This window comes from Entelurus aequoreus, linkage group LG28, assembly GCF_033978785.1.
Source record: "Entelurus aequoreus isolate RoL-2023_Sb linkage group LG28, RoL_Eaeq_v1.1, whole genome shotgun sequence".
In the NCBI taxonomy this organism is placed as follows: domain Eukaryota; kingdom Metazoa; phylum Chordata; class Actinopteri; order Syngnathiformes; family Syngnathidae; genus Entelurus; species Entelurus aequoreus.
The window spans coordinates 16,548,130-16,565,244 of record NC_084758.1 but is presented as its reverse complement, the minus strand read 5'-3'; the positions used below and the strand labels follow the sequence as shown (position 1 = coordinate 16,565,244).

General features: G+C 42.7%; 2 protein-coding genes across 2 annotated transcripts; both read left to right on the top strand.

Moving 5' to 3' along the window:
- Nucleotides 1–6,846: 6,846 nt before the first annotated feature.
- LOC133644906 (uncharacterized) lies at nt 6,847–8,533 on the top strand. The gene is made up of 5 exons (XM_062039660.1): nt 6,847–7,042; nt 7,324–7,647; nt 7,725–7,850; nt 7,922–7,965; nt 8,044–8,533. The coding sequence occupies exons 1-5, from the start codon at nt 6,847–6,849 to the stop codon at nt 8,170–8,172; spliced, it is 819 nt and encodes a 272-aa protein (XP_061895644.1). The 3' UTR covers nt 8,173–8,533.
- A 2,399-nt stretch (nt 8,534–10,932) lies between these two features.
- Nucleotides 10,933–16,688, top strand: LOC133644905 (uncharacterized). Its single transcript, XM_062039659.1, has 4 exons — nt 10,933–11,043; nt 11,119–11,454; nt 12,382–12,717; nt 15,536–16,688. Exons 1-4 carry the CDS (start codon nt 11,004–11,006, stop codon nt 15,616–15,618), a joined length of 795 nt encoding a protein of 264 aa, XP_061895643.1. The 5' UTR covers nt 10,933–11,003; the 3' UTR covers nt 15,619–16,688.
- The last annotated feature ends 427 nt before the right edge of the window (nt 16,689–17,115 follow it).

Sequence of the window (17,115 nt, the reverse complement as noted above, 5' to 3'; positions counted from 1 at the left end):
GTAGGAATAAATAAGTTCTTCTTCATACTGTGACGATCGGTCACTTAATTTCTGTTTGTCTCCTTGGTTTTTGTATTACCTCCGGTCAGTGCTCTTATTTTGTTAAATTTCCTGTTCCGCGGAGCACTGTTTTCTCTTCACCTGCCGTTGATTGGCAGCCGGTCCACACCTGCTGCCAATCAGCATATGTCTATGTTTTCTCTCGAGCACTCCTCAGTGCTCGATGATAGACTTCTATGTTTGGAACAATTCTGCAAGACTGCTTTATTTTCTGTTTATGTTAATTAAAATCATCTTACCTGCACATCCACCTCCTGGTTCTTGCATCTTGGGGACACACAAACTGCAGCCATGCTAGTTCCTCACAGTATCATCGAGCCAGAATGCTGTGTCCTCGCGAGAACCCCTGTCGGCGACGCACAGCCGACATTCTGGACCGCACAATTCATAGAGGACTTGAAAACCAGGTTTGTGCGGTCCCAGCCCACAGCAGGCTCGGACCTTCTCCCTCCGCATCGACCGCCGGTTCCGGCTCTCCGACCGGCGCGGCCACCGCCGCCTTCACTCCTTCCGGCTAGGCCGCCGGTTCCGGCTCTCCGACCGGCGCGGCCACCGCCGCCTTCCCTCCTCCCGGCTAGGCCGCCGGCTCCGGCTCTCCGACCGGCGCGGCCACCGCCGCCTTCCCTCCTCCCGGCTAGGCCGCCGGCTCCGGCTCTCCGACCGGCGCGGCCACCGCCGCCATCTTCCCCGTCGCCTGCTGTGCGTTCTGTCCCGGCTCCACGGCAATCGCCTGTGCCGGCGCGTCGACCTCCGGTTCCCACACCGCGTCGCACGCCGGTCGCAGCCCCGCGTCTTACGCCGGTCGCGGCGCCACAACGACCAACACCGGCTGAGCGCCCAGCACCCGTTCCTGCTCCAAGGCAGCTTCCAGCAGCTGCACCACGGCTGCTATCCCTTCCAGCACCCGCTCGTCCTGCCAGTCCGGCGAAGGCTCCAGTGGAGCCTTCCATGATGTCCCTCCTGGCCTCCTGCTGGGACTCGGCGAGGGACGTGTCTTTTTCCCTCCTCCTGGCCCCCTACCGCCCGTCCCTGGTTTTCGCACCGGGGGACATCAACAACCCGGAACTCCTTCTCCCTGTGGTGAACGGCGTCTGGCATCCGCCTACTGGAGGGGGGGCTACTACCAGCAGCAGTGCAGCCAAGCACACGCCGCTGTCATCCCCCCCATCGTCTCCTCCCACGGAGACATCATCGCCGCCACCTTCATCTTCCCAGGCGCGCCTTCCCACGGCGCAGACATCTTCCGCGTCACCGGCGGGACTCTGCACGGTGCCGCCATCGAAGACTCCTCCCATGGCGCTGTCGTCATCGTCGCCGCCGGCTGTGCGACCTCCTCCTCATCCGCCAAAGACGCGGCGGTGTTATGGACTTCCTCCGCGCTGTCTGCTGCGATCTGCAGAACCTGCGTTTGGACCTTTGCAGCCGTTGGTGCTCAGGTACCACGAGCTTCCGCCTCCTTGTCGGCCACTAATGTGGCCGTTCCGCGGTCGCCCACCTCGCCAGTGGCAGCGGCGTTCAACGCGTCGCCGCCACCTGACTCTCCCTCGCTGGCTGCGAGGACATTTGGCCTGGCGACCCTCCACCAACTCCTCCCTCCACCCTCCCGTAATTTTTGGACTTTTTCCATTCTTGTTTCCAGGGAACATCTGGAATCTGTTCCTTGAGGGGGGGGTCCTGTGACGATCGGTCACTTAATTTCTGTTTGTCTCCTTGGTTTTTGTATTACCTCCGGTCAGTGCTCTTATTTTGTTAAATTTCCTGTTCCGCGGAGCACTGTTTTCTCTTCACCTGCCGTTGATTGGCAGCCGGTCCACACCTGCTGCCAATCAGCATATGTCTATGTTTTCTCTGGAGCACTCCTCAGTGCTCGATGATAGACTTCTATGTTTGGAACAATTCTGCAAGACTGCTTTATTTTCTGTTTATGTTAATTAAAATCATCTTACCTGCACATCCACCTCCTGGTTCTTGCATCTTGGGGACAGACAAACTGCAGCCATGCGAGTTCCTCTCACATACGGCTCCTTTTCGGTCATGTTGATTTGATGTGAGTTTAAATGTGATGTTCTTCAATGTAACATGTTTAAAGTAACTGAACTACTCCCAATACTAATAGATTTCAAAGTAAATTGAAGCAAGTAACAGCAAATGTATTGTGGTGAAAGATGTGAGTAGTAGGTCTATTGATGACAACTACTGAAAAACGTTGTACTTTTGCGTTGACTGCCAAGTTAAATATCCACCACGTTTATTTCTAACGTCACTATCCAACATTCATGCGTATGCTGATGATTTCCCCACATTGAGGGACTGATGAACAAGGCCATGTACCGTAAAATCTTAGATGAGAACCTTTTGACCTTAGCCAGAATGCTAAGGGATTGGTCTTCTAGTATATCAACTAACAAAGACATACGGACAGGACAACTAATGAGTGCTAAGATCTTGGATTGGCCTGGTTAGTTTAGGGGCTTTAATCCCACAGGAAAAACCTTCAGGATTTGTAAAGAAGAGTGGACCAAATCCCTTCGTAGATGTGTGCAACCCTGCTGACCAACTACAAAAAAAAAGTATGATGTCTGTGTTTGCCAACAAGGTTTTCCTCACCAAGTACCAAATCATGGTCTTTGGAAGTTGGGTAAACCTACAAAATAAGCACTGGTTCGATGACACTGCCCTCAAATATTCAAATGAACGTATTTGTATATGCAGAAAAATAACTGTAACCTCCACATTAACACATTGCAGAACTTTTTGTGCAGAATCAAAGAAATAAATATGACTCTGTATCCAGACTTACCGGAACCAGGACAATCTGAAGGTCTGCTGTTGGGTTTCTTGAGTGCTGCTTTGGCCTTAGGTTTCATCATGTCTGCCTTCCTCATCCACAGGATTAGGACGAAAAAGTGGTTTTGCCACAAAGGTAAGAGAAAATAATCATTATTAATCATCCTCAGTAGACATTATTGGATGGCTCTTTCATGCTCAACTTTTCAGCTGGTCTACAAACACTCGATGAAACGTCCAGTCGTGTCCAGCAGGTAAGAAGGACTTCCGTAGAACATTTCTGTGCATTTTTGCTTCTTCTTCTCATGTCCCACATGACCTGTTTCCTCAGAGAGACGAGGGCTCTTTGGTTTATGCCGTGCCGACCATCGTCACCAGGAAAGCCGGCAAAGCGAGGCAGACAAATACGAGGGCAGCACAGGAATTCAGCACGTACGCCGACGTCTATCTTTGTGACTCAGTTCTCACGATGCAAAATTCAAAAGTGATCTGACACAGCAAAGAGACTCTGGAAATTATCGTAGGTTAAAAGTTGCACTAGGCTGCATTTGCACGTGTGGTTCGGTGCTCTGGTCTGGAACCAACAATCCAAAAAATATACTGCAGTTTTCTTGGAGTTCACACTGTTTTATTTTGACATTTTGGCGGTGCAGTGAAGAACATATGCATAAAGTAGAGACTTGAACAAAAATATGTTTTATTGTATCTTTGTCCACTTTGTTTACTTCCAACATGCATGTGTATACATATGATAATGCAATGGTAATAACTGCAAACGGTCAATAAAAAGCATTTCTTTAGTAATCCTGCTGTGTGGAGTCATTGCAACAATCGTGCATGCTTGAGCAGGGGAATAAATATGGTCACACTTTATTTTTTCAAAGGTCAACCACAACAAGTAGAAATTTTCCATGCTGCATTTGTGTCAGTAGGCCTGAAGAGTGTGTGTGTGTGTGTGTGTGTGTGTGTGTGTGTGTGTGTGTGTGTGTGTGTGTGTGTGTGTGTGTGTGTGTGTGTGTGTGTGTGTGTGTGTGTGTGTGTGTGTGTGTGTGTGATTGAGAGGCTGATTTTGAGGAAGTGGGTGATTGTTTTGTGGTGCTTGAACAAAAATAGATTTCATCTACAAAATGTAAAAACGGATATTTATTTATATATATATATATATATATATATATATATATATATATATATATATATATATATATATATATATATATATATATATATATATATATATATATATATATATATTGTTGCGTCAACCAGCTTTTCCTCCCAGGGAATTTAAGTCACTGGTCAATGCCAAGTTCTTTTGATGACATATATGCTGAGCAAAAAGGACCATAAAGACAAAATAGGAATATTATCAAGTTTTACTGAAGCTTCAGGAGAACAGCCCAGACCAATACATTCATACCGGCTTCTCAAGTTGTTCTAACACTCAAACAAAAGAGCCAACTTCTTGCACACGAAAAAAGCCCCCACCTGTCCGGGAAAGGAACACAGCCTCATTGTTGTACTACAGATAAGACAAAAGGGAGTATTCCATCTACTACAGTGCAAGCCTTCAAGGTAACACACATAGTTTATTTGCGGACATAAGATAAAACATAGTAAGAGTACAAATGGAAAAACACTAGCTGCTTTAAACATGACCATGAATACAGAAAGAACTCTTAAACATATATACATTCTCCACAATATATATATATATATATATATATATATATATATATATATATATATATATATATATATATATATATATATATATATATATATATATATATATATATATTTGTACTAACCAAAAAAATTGTGGACCCTAAAAATGTATTTATTTATTTATTCCTTCATTTAATGTTTGTGTTGCAAATTGAGCACAGGTAGGGAACGGACAAACATGTAAGCAATAGCCATTAAACGTGGTTAATGGGGGTAGGATCAAATAAGCTCTGTTTCTTCCTACTCCTTTTTGGATATGTAATGAGAAATAGGTAATATGTGATGCACCATACTGTAACTGCATGCGTGTTCGGACTAATTAAAACCACAACCTAAACGTTACCATAAAGACTGACGTGTGCACGTCAATGAATATGGTCTCAGATGGCGACATGATTTGGAACAGTCCACAATGAACCGAATATAAAGTAACTCTAAATAATAATGAAGCATGGACTCTCGCCACGGGATTAGAGAACATATCAAATTTTATTCTGCATTTCAGTACGCTGTTACAATTAAAAAAAGACGACGTTGCAGTGTTCGTAATAATGACGTTACCAACGCAGTAAATTACAAATAACGAGTAAATCTAATGAATTACTTTTAGGTTCGTTACAACGGTGTTAGCGATAGTTTGATATTTAACGTGGCATGCTACTTTTGATGTGGTTTTATGTCGACAACAAGCAGCACCGCACTAAAATGAACTTGATATCAAACAGGAAGAGGCACCATCGCACTGTGACAGAGCAGACAACAACGTATGCACAGAATGGGAATATTCAACAACGAATAAAGGATTGAAGTGACCAACTTGCCATCCAAACAATACCCCGTTTGTTGACAAGAAGATATGACAGCCATGCAAGCACATTCAATCTCCTTATTAAGCAGAGGTAACACAATCCGGTGAAAAAATTCCAAAGAGCTGGCGTCAAAGTGCGCTGCTAAGTGCTACAGTTAAGAAACACAGCTATGTTGAAACCCTCGATGATGTCACATGTCACCAGGCAACAAGCCCCGCCTTTTAAAAGCACAGACTCCGCACACTGTACTCTTATATTAAACATCTCTCAAATGCATATGCCTGATGTTTAAAGTTTTTTTTTTTCAAGTAACGTATAATTACTTTCCATAGTAATTAATTACATGTATTGAAGAGTAATTATGTTTGTATTCAATTACTTTTTTGGTAAGTAACTAGTAACTATAATTAAATATTTTTTTAAGTAGTTTTCAGACCACTGGTTGTAATACTAGCAAGGAGCAAACTGATTATGAATACCGCTCATGAGTTCTGTGTAAACAACAGTAGTGCAAATGTAACACGCATGGTTCTCAATGCGACCTTGTGGAGGTGATTTTTAAAAAGGACACAGAGGTTGCCTACAGCCACAGCTGGTAATGCCAATGTTTTTTGCCTCTGTGCTGATTAGTAAAAATAAATAAATTGATAAATAAATTCACCACGCATCAGGCGACGTTTATAGACTCAGAGATTACTGAATCGAGATGGAATTAAATCGTGAACAGTAGTTTGTTACACTTGGAGTGGAACCTTTGAAGTTCTTCACCCCAAAAGTCTTACAATTCTGAATGTCATCACAGTTTGTGTTCTAAATATCCGAAATTCAAAGGATGTGGAACTTTTTTTTGGCTGGAAATGTATAGATAGATAGTACTTTATTGATTCCTTCAGGAGAGTTCCCTCAGGAAAATGTAATTATGTGACAAAAACATGATTGTAAAATGTTTTCTTTGCCACATAAATGCTGCATAGTTATTGAAAGTAGTAAAGAAAAAGAACCACCTTGAGAAGATGGTACCAACAGACTGGAAAATTTGGTTGGACATATTTCCACTGAGGTAGAGACACGTGACGACCAATGAGATAGCAGCAAAATAGTTCCCTCCCATTTGGTAAGATGTGGTTCAAGTCAATAACTGAAAGATGCTGTCTAGATGGTCTGATGTTCACTTGGTCCAACGAGAGGAGAAAATGTGGATCGTGCTTCATCTGCTGCTCCTGCTCCAAAGTGGAGGTAAGTCCATGCTCAGTTCCAATGGAGACATGTTCATACTGTACATGACTCTTATTAATATGTCTTCTTTTTCTCTTCAGCATGTACAGGTGCTTACAACTTTTCCACTCTGACTGTTGGACCTGGACAAAATGTCTCTCTGACATGTCCCCGCGGGACAACTGAGAATATTGATCGCTTAATTTGGATCCGACTTGTTTCTGGAACCTATCCTGAAATTTTAGCTACAATGGCATCTTACGATTCAGGACCTGCTGAAAATGGAACATTGAATACTGGACATCGCATCACAGCCAAAAAAGAACAAGGAACATTTGTTCTGCAAATTAGTCAAGTAGAGAAAAGTGATACGGCGATCTACTACTGTTTAAAAGTGAACTTTGGTCAATTCTCGTTTTTGAAAGGAACATTCCTTCAGGTCACAGGTAAATATGACAACAAATAATTAGAAAACAGTTTAAATTAACAATTGTACATATTTTAATTGTTACATAACATCTGTTTATAGATAACAATGTTAACTTTAAATGAACAAATATTTGATTGTGATGAACATGTTTTTACATGCACTACAAGAAATGTAACCTCTGCATTAACACATCACAGTATTTTTTACCTTCAAGATTTCAACAGAAGTGAATGTCGATCTGTGGAATCAAAGTCACAGAGTGCTGAAAGACTTCAATTTGTCTTGCACTCTTCCCAGAACCAGAACCCTCCTTGTCTGTTGTCTCTGAAGTCCAACCAGGACCGCCTGTGAAGTTGCAGTGCTCAGTCCTCTCCCACTCTGGGAATGACATCTGTCAGGATGGACACAAAGTGTCCTGGTTCAGAACTGGACCAGAAAGTGTCCATCCCAGCTTTGTTTACACTCATGACAAATGCAAGAAGATCAAAGATAAGTCCACACAGAAATGTGTCCACACTTTCTCAAAGAACGTCAACTCCTCTGATGCTGGAACTTACTTGTGTGCTGTGGTCACATGTGGGAGGATTTTCATGGGAAATCCAATAAAAGTCAACACTAAAGGTAAATAATAATTGATTTGTATTGATAGATTCATTAAAAGTGTTTTTTCACAAGTGTTTTTTATCATAACAATCTAGATGGTGGCAGCTCTGATTCATACAAGTATGTTATAATCGTCTTGAGTGCTGCTTTGGCCTTAAGTTTCATCATGTCAGCCTTCCTCATCAACAAGATCAGGACAAAAAACAGTTTTTCCGGCAAAGGTAAGAAAACAGCACATTAGGAATCATCAATAGGTTGGTCTTTTCTATGATTTATTTTCAATTTTTTTTAGCTGGTCCACAAACACTCGATGAAACATTCAGTCGCGTCCAGCAGGTAAGAAAAAGTTTGTAGAAAAGTTCTGCATCTTTGTTTTCTTTTTCTTGTAATGTCTTACATGATTTGTTTCTTTAGAGAGACGAGGACTCTTTGGTTTATTCCGTGCCGACCATTGTTACCAAGAAAACTGGCAGAGCGAGGCAGACAAATAGGAGGGCAGCAGAGGAATTCAGCACGTACGCTGACGTGCGTCTTCAAAAGTAAATCCTCCTGCTCTGATTTACCAAAGTATTATCTTAAGAGTTGTATTGACTTTCTGTAAGACTTGGCGCAGTGTGCTGAGAGATGCAAGACCTGTTGATGAAGATAATCCAAAATTTACTATATTTTCAGGTTATAGGCTGCTATTTTGTTTTCACGATTTGAACCCTGCACTTTATACAATGCTGCGGCTACTAATAGATATTTAAGGGTTCATAAACTAAATTTGCTCTTTAGCGCCGCCCTCGTGGCTCCCTGGAGCTTTTTCAAAAATGTGTGGAAATGGAAAAGATGGTGGAAAAAATATAATTTTTGTTTTAATATTGTTTTTGTAAGAGAGCAAACGTGACACACACATTCCTAATTGGCAGAAATTCCACTGTTTATAATAAACATGCTTCACTGATGAGAGGATTTGGCGAGCACCATTTTGTCCTACTAATTTGGGCGGCCCTTCAACACACCGTAGTTTGTTTACATGTAGCTGCCACGCTTTTTTGGCTCATTTTGAGAAGAAAAAAAAATTCAGTGTAAGCCTGGGCCGCTGGAGAGGGGGTCCAGACTGAGGCCAAGGGAAAAAAACCTCATAGCCATCACACATAAACATGTGTTTAAGAAGGTATCATCAAATAACACAAAGGAAATTAAAGACATTAGAAGAGCAGAGCTGATGCAACCAACCACTTCTACACACAGCCACAAAAGTAAAACAAAAAAATATATACACTTTTGTGGCCTCTGCGGTGTTCTACGCCATCGGCTGCTGGGGTGGAGCAGACCCAACAAAGCAACCAAGAGAGCCGACTCCACCCTCGACCGCCCACCAATATAAACACTTACATCATGTGTTGCCTGCATTGTAAGACGTATGTAAGGCGTTTACTTTTTTGCAGCTCCAGAAGGATTTTTATTCTGTATTTTTGGTCCAATATGGCTTTTTCAACATTTTGGGTTGCCGACCACTGCATTAGTCCAATGAAATTACCAAAAGGGGTTATGGTGGACCAAATAAACTGTTCACAGCAAATCAAAACGCACTCACACTTATTATGGAGAAGTCGCAACAAAATGCACACAACAAAGCCCCAAAGTCAAAGACGATCGACACGGCCATCGAACAACAAAACGGCCAACGCCGCACAGAACGGAACGGAAATCCACCACCACTAACAGGCCCCAACAGGACGCGCCAAAGAAGACACGTTCAGTAAAGAAGGAGGAGGATGACGAATACCGCGCTCAGGTAGGCTACTCTAAGCTGTTCTACAGTCACTGTCTTCTGTCAAATTTGGGACTGAACACAAGCGCCTGTGTAAATATTGCAATGTGTGCATCTGCAATTACAGATTTGTCCAAAAATGTAAAATTTAGCCCAGATTTTGCAATATTTTTTATTGTACTTTTGTGCTGATTTGAAACATAAATGTCCACCCTGTTTAGTTCCAAAATCAATATCATGTGTATGTTGATGATACTTCATACTGCAAACAGTAAATAAAAAGTACTGACATTTTGCAGTTTTCTTGCTCTGTGGAGTCATTGCAACAATCGTGTATGACATTGTTGCACACTTGACAGGAAGGAACTTTTTTCACACTTCATTTTTTTGGATATTGCATGAAGTTGAAGATTGTGCTTCTTTGAGTTTTGTTTTTGTTTTTTTCAAAAGAGAAACCACAACCACAACCATTTCAAAGCAGCATTGGTGTCAGTAAGTGGGTGTGTCGGGATTAGTCGGCCACGTGACCTTGAATCCAGCGGAGTAGAGTCCGGTGCTGACAGGCACGGTGGACACGCGCAAATGGAAAAGCAGCGATGACGTCATGGGAGCCGGAGACCTAGTGTCCCTGAAGATACCGGCACAATTCAGGTGATGGCGCTGAGCGTAAAGCAGCTGCAGCTGGCGAGGTGGACGTCCATGAGCCGGCCAACCCTGCGACTGACAAAAATGAGGAGTATGGGCGCCAGGCGGGAGCCTCTGCAGCAGACGAGGATGACGGCAGGCAAGCGAGCGACTGTCCTGGAGATCTGGCAGGCCAATTTAATGTTGCCAATCAACTTATCCCCAGGTGCATGTCTTTGGAGGTGGGAGGAAGCCGGAGTTCCCGGAGGGAACCCACGCAGTCACGGGGAGAACATGCAAACTCCACACAGAAAGATCCCGAGCCCGGGATTGAACTCAGGACTACTCAGGACCTTCGTATTGTGAGGAAGATGCACTGACCCCTCTACCACCGTGCTGCCCTATTCTTTAATAATTCAAAAGAAAATGCACTCACTAGGGAGGGGGATAAAAAACAACTAGGTTTGTCCTGGTTGCCAATCAGGCAGCGTGCGTGTTGGAACTGAATCTCTGTCACTCTGAAATAATGCAGTGTTGTTTACATGCACTTTATGTATGAAACCTTTTTGGTCGTGAAAACCAATGTGTCTGTTTTCATGGAGCTTATGTTTCAATGTTTTAATCCTTTGTCATCTATATTAATTCAACCTGTGAAAATTGCTTGACAAATGAAAAAACACGAACAAAAGGGTAAAAGCAGGCCAACTTCTGAATAGACAAATTACGTAGTCAACATTCAAAGTGTAGAAAATACATTTTTATATCCATGCACAAAATACTTCGACCTGCACTTTTCTTGCATCTCAGGATAGTTGTTTTTTTTGTTTGTTTTAGACTCACAAGTGAGCTTCTAGTCACGTACGCTTGGTAAAAATGGGTCAGTAGTTTGAAAAAAAAATGCAGCGGAAATACATTTCTCACATTTCAGCCTAACACCATTGTCTCTGACTTGCAAACCTCCTCGAGACTTAGTGGAAAGACGATCACAACGATGGCGGAGCTGACTGCACTTGTGCTTCTCGGCGCATTGGGTGAGTTTAGGCACCTCCGTTTTGTATTTTCCACTTTTTCCTGCATATTTACTCTTCTTCTGTCTTTTTCTTCAGTTCTGAGTCAATCCTACGTTCCGATAACACTGAGCCTGGTGGAAGTTGGCGTTAACGTCACTTTGGCATGCCCGCGCCACGACGATAGAGGTGACATATTTTACTGGTACAAGATGAAATTCGGCTCAATGGTCCAAACCATTGTGGAGGGGTATTTCGGGGAAATGTCCCTTCGAGGACCGTTCAAGGACGGAAGATTTGTGAGCGAGCATACGGGTGACATGTACGTTTTAAACATCACAAACGTACACAAAGACGATGAAGCGATGTACACCTGCCAAGCTGGGACCTCATACAACATGGTGTTCACCGGTGGCACGCATCTGGTGGTGAAAGGTGAATATACAGTACAATATACACTTGTGAAGGACATAATGTCATGGCTGTCTTGAGTTTCCAATCATTTCTACAACTCTTGTTTGTTTGTGATAGAGTGAGGGGAGGAGTATATTTATAGCTAGAATTCCCTGAAATTAAAGTATTTCTTATATATATATATATATATATATATATATATATATATATATATATATATATATATATATATATATATATATATATATATATATATAGTACAGTACAGAGTAATGAAAACACAGTTGTTCTACTAACTGTACTGTACTTGCTGCTTACTTAAAAAAAAAATAACACTTACCTTTCACTATTTGAGTAGCCTTTGTTCTACCATTTGTTTACTGGCGAGCGATCTCTGAATCTGGGATCATATCCTTCACGGATTTGTTAAAAACATCCGCAAATGAGAACAGGATGTTGCTTGCAAGGTGGCCCATAATTCTGCGTTGCCGCCGCCTTGGGCTTTTCTGACCGTTCATGGGTGACTATATCCATTCGGCCACCGTGTTATGGGTTATAGATAAACCTATGGATAACGGAGACATATATAATAGTCTCCTTTTCAGGTGAGAGGACGCTAAAGGCAGTGCTTTTAAGGCACGCCCCCAATATTGTTGTCTGGGTGGAAATCGGGAGAAATTCGGGAGAATGGTTGTCCCGGGAGATTTTCGGGAGAGGCACTGAAATTCGGGAGTCTCCCGGAAAATTCGGGAGGGTTGGCAAGTATGGCTCCAATCACTCTACCACAAAAAAATAAGAGTTGTAGAAATGATTGGAAACTCAAGACAGCCATGACATTATGTTCTTTACAAGTGTATGTAAACTTTTGACCACAACTGTATGTGGACTGTTTATCGATAAAAGGGCTTCTCAATCAAACATGTTAATGCCTCTTTGTGACTCTCACAGACCCCAGACGCAAGTCCTTCCAGGTGAGACAAATTCTGCAAAGCAAGTCGGTCAAAGGGGGCGAGTCTGTGACCATCCAGTGTTCCGTCCTTGCTGAGAGCAAAGAAAATTTCCGCCAATGTCCGAACCAAAGCAGCGTCTACTGGTTGAAGTCAGGATCAGGAGAGTCTGATCCACACATCATTTACTCCGACAGTGATGATGAACAAGACCTAAGAAGCTGCGTCTACCATCTCTCTCTGACCGTACTCAACTCCTCTGACACCGGAACATACTACTGTGCCGTAGCCACGTGTGGACAGATCCTGTTCGGACAAGGAACTCATGTGGACACACGTATGTATTAAACATTTACTCATGTTATTTATTTTAATCAATTGTTGGTCTTTTTTAAAGGTTAATAAATAGGTTTAGACCAGTGATTCTCAAACTGATCAGTCATACTGAGTCATTGTGGTATTATCGTGTCAGTTTGTATGTACGTTTATGACGATTTACGAAGCTATGCGCTTGCCCCCGTGGAAAATGTGGTCTTCCTTTAGCCAAAACACTACCGCTTTGGTCCAGTGGCGCCGCCAAAATCAAGCAAAACTTAAAGTTCTTAAGTGGGGCTTTAAAGGCCTACTGAAAGCCACTACTACCGACCACGCAGTCTGATAGTTTATATATCAATGATGAAATCTTAACATTGCAACACATGCCAATACGGCCGGGTTGACTTATAAAGTGCAATTTTAAATTTCCCGCTAAACTTCCGGTTGAAAACGTCTATATATGATGACGTATGCGCGTGACGTCAATCGTTGAACCGGAAGTATTGGTACACCATTGAATCCAATACAAAAAAGCTCTGTTTTCATCTCAAAATTCCACAGTATTCTGGACATCTGTGTTGGTGAATCTTTTGCAATTTGTTTAATGAACAATGAAGACTGGAAAGAAGAAAGTTGTAGGTGGGATCGGTGTATTAGCGGCTGGCTGTAGCAACACAACCAGGAGGACTTTGACTTGGATAGCAGAGGCGCTATCCGACGCTAGCCGCCAACGCTAGCCGCCGACCGCACGGATGATCGGGTGAAGTCCTTCGTCCTTCCGTCGATCGCTGGAACGCAGGTGAGCACGGGTGTTGATGAGCAGATGAGGGCTGGCTGGCGTAGGTGGAGCGCTAATGTTTTTATCATAGCTCAGTGAGGCCCCTTTGCTAAGTTAGCTTCAATGGCGTCGTTAGCAACAGCATTGTTAAGCTTCGCCAAGCTGGAAAGCATTAACCGTGTAGTTACAGTTCCATGGTTTAATAGTATTGTTGATTTTCTGTCTATCCTTCCAGTCAGGGGTTTATTTCTTCTGTTTCTATCTGCATTCGCCGATGTGTTGTCGTGGAGATAAAAGTCACTGTGAATGTCCATTTCGCATTCTCGACTCTCATTTTCAAGAGGATATAGTATCCGAGGTGGTTTAAAATACAAATCCGTGACCCACAATAGAAAAAGGAGAAAGTGTGGAATCCAATGAACCCTTGTACCTAAGTTACGGTCAGAGCGAAAAAAGATGCGTCCTGCACTGCACTCTAGTCTTCAATCTCACGTTCGTCATCCACAAATCTTTCATCCTGGCTCAAATTAATGGGGTAATCGTCGCTTCCTCGGTCCGAATCTCTTTTGCTGCTGGTGTAAACAATGGGGAAATGTGAGGAGCCTTTCAACCTGTGACGTCACGCTACTTCCGGTACAGGCAAGGCTTTTTTTATCAGCGACCAAAAGTTGCGAACTTTATCGTCGATGTTCTCTACTAAATCCTTTCAGCAAAAATATGGCAATATCGCGACCTGATCAAGTATGACACATAGAATGGATCTGCTATCCCCGTTTAAATAAAAACAAATCATTTCAGTAGAACTTTAACATTTCAATGTAATAACATTTAGATGTAGATTTAACACTTGGATTTCATATTTAGATTTAATGTTTGGATTTAACATTGAGAGCTGGATTTTATCATTTAGATTTCACTTCGAGATTTAACATTTAGATTAACATTTGCGTTTAACGTTTATTCATGTTTATATTTATATTAAACACTTATATTTATTGTGGTTCGTGTACCTTCCGTTCATTCTATTTCCAATTCTTAACTGCAAATCAAACAACACCTTTCGAGCCATTTTTTTTATTTTAATTTCTGTTAAGTATTTATTTTATATATATATATATATATATATATATGAAATACTTAAATTTCAGTGAATTCTAGCTATAAATATACTCCTCCCCCCTTAACCCCCCCCTCCCCCCCCCGCCCCCCTCCCAAATCTTCCGAATTTGGAAGTCTCAAGGTTGGCAAGTATGGGATAAGCGGTTGAAGATAGATGGATAAATCTCAGAAATACAAAAAAAAACATTTACATGCCTGAACAACACAAAACAAATAGAGCGTGTCAATATGTGGAGTAAAACAATCCAAGTATTACATTACGTCCTCTGCAGTGGACATTTGTTTTTGGTCTTTTGTTAAACTCACACTTTTCAGGGGGGGAAAAAAGGCCCTGTTATGCAGTACACAAAGGTCCACCACACAGGACGTTGGTTCTCAGGTTGATGGTGGAGGTGTTGACAAAGCATGAGGAGGAAGCAGAACTAGCTTAGAATAGCTTTATTGTCGTTGCACTTTAAAACAAAAATAAAACAAAACTGTTCTTTTCTCTCTCTATCAGAAGACGAGCATGTTAAACACAGGAAGTGAACAAACTTGCATGAGACAGCGAGAAGGGCTGGGCTTTATTAAGCTCTGCGTCTTCCTCCTCCTTTACTCACATGTTCACTTCGTCCGACTTCAATAAAATCAACACCTGCACGATGTTCAGATTTCATTCGGTTTGAAGACACAACAAAGAAGAGCAGAAAGTTGAACCCTTTCCTCTCGCTGTGTTCTTGCTACTTCCTGTTGCGGTCCGACTCGCTGCCGTCATCAAACTGCTTTGCTCTCTTGGTATTAGTCTGAAGTTAGAATTTGGCTTCTGCGATAATAACTTCAGAGTGTGAATGGTTTTGTCCCGCGGACTCCAAGGGGCAAGCAAGGCGCGCTGAATCCAACTGTTGGTTACTTTATTGTGTAAGGTTGTGTTGCAGTCCTAAGATGCACTCTTCTTGTGTTGCAGAACAAGACGTGAAAGCAGCTGCCGTTTTGCTGAGTGCTCTGCTGGCCTCCTTCGCTGTTGTGGTCACTGTTTTAGTTGCTTAACTTGTATTTTATTTTTACCAACAGTAGTATTTTTTGTATAATTTCATACACATCATTTTGTAAAGGAACGTTTGCTTTTTTTTTTTCCAAGATGGCGCTGCTGTAGTGGCTGCTGGTGGCAGGAGCTCATCCTTTTGTGGTCCTGATGTTTCCCTCTTGTTTGCATGTGTTTTGTTTTTGCCTTTTGGTTCGGGACCCTTTGGGACTTTTGTGACTTCTGCTGTGCTTTTTTGTGAACTTCTGGATCTGCCTCCCGGGATCCTTTTGGTCATTGAGACCAGCTGCTGGGTCTATGCCACACCAGAGCCCGTTTGGAGAGACTGGAGGAGATGCGGATGAAGAGACAGGGCTGCGGAGCTGGGACGGACAAGCTTCACAGTGTCTTGGCTGAATGAGCAGGTATCGGACACCTCGGTCTCCTTGGACGTATCTTTGCTCATCCATGCGGACTGGACACTGGCCGAGAGTTGGTGGGCGGCCGAGGGTGGAGTCGGCTCTCTTGGTTGCTTTGTTGGGTCTGCTCCTGTCTCTGGCCATGCTCCCCCCACCCCAGCAGACGATGGCGTGGAACACCGCAGAGGCCACCACAGTGTATATGTTTTTGTTGTTGTTTTTTTCCTTTTGTGGCTGTGTGTAGAAGTGGCTGGTTGCATCACATGTTCATGTGTGCTAAGGCTATGAGTTTTTGTTTTTCCTTGGCCTCAGTCTGGACCCCCTCTCCAGGGGTCCAGGCTTAGACTGAATATTTTCTTTTCTCACCGGAAGTTGGCAGACCCGTCAGCAATCCTGTAATGTTGGTCTGCTCTTGAATGGGATTAATCTGAAAATTTTAATTCCCCCTCGGGGATTATTAAAGTATTTCGGATTCTGATCCTTTAAAAATTTAATTCATGAAACAGTAGATTCGGCTGTGCTTGCCAAAAATGCTAAAACACGGAGAAGACGTAGGATTAAATAAACTCTGCTTCTTCTTCTTTGTTTTGGACGTGTTGAGTTGTGCGAGTGTAAACATGTGATGCACTTCAATGTAACTTTGACAACCATGTTTACTAAACCATTACCAAACACCACGACTGTATGAAGATAATAAACCATCATTTGTCTTTAAGGGGTCCTATTATCCAAAACCACATTCCATACCTGTTTGCTCGGTTTTTGTGTATTTGGTATTTCCATAAGTCCCAAAAATTTGAAATCAAACCATGGAGGCATGGCAGAGATGTTTATAAAACAATCCTGCCTTCTTCCAAATGAGCGGTTTGGAATTTGAGACATTAGTAAGTGCTTTGAGCTTTGTGTGAGTTGTAGTCCAAAGTTGAAGTCAGTAAGTTCCTTTACTTTCCCTATCCTCTTGTTGCGGGGCACACTGGCTCGTACATGCACATGCGTCCGCCGCTGTTCTCACTTCTAATACAAAATAAGAGTATAGTTCTGTCAGTAGACTCCATATGGAAGCGCTAAAAACTACAACATGGCTGACAGGGAGGAGACACAGTT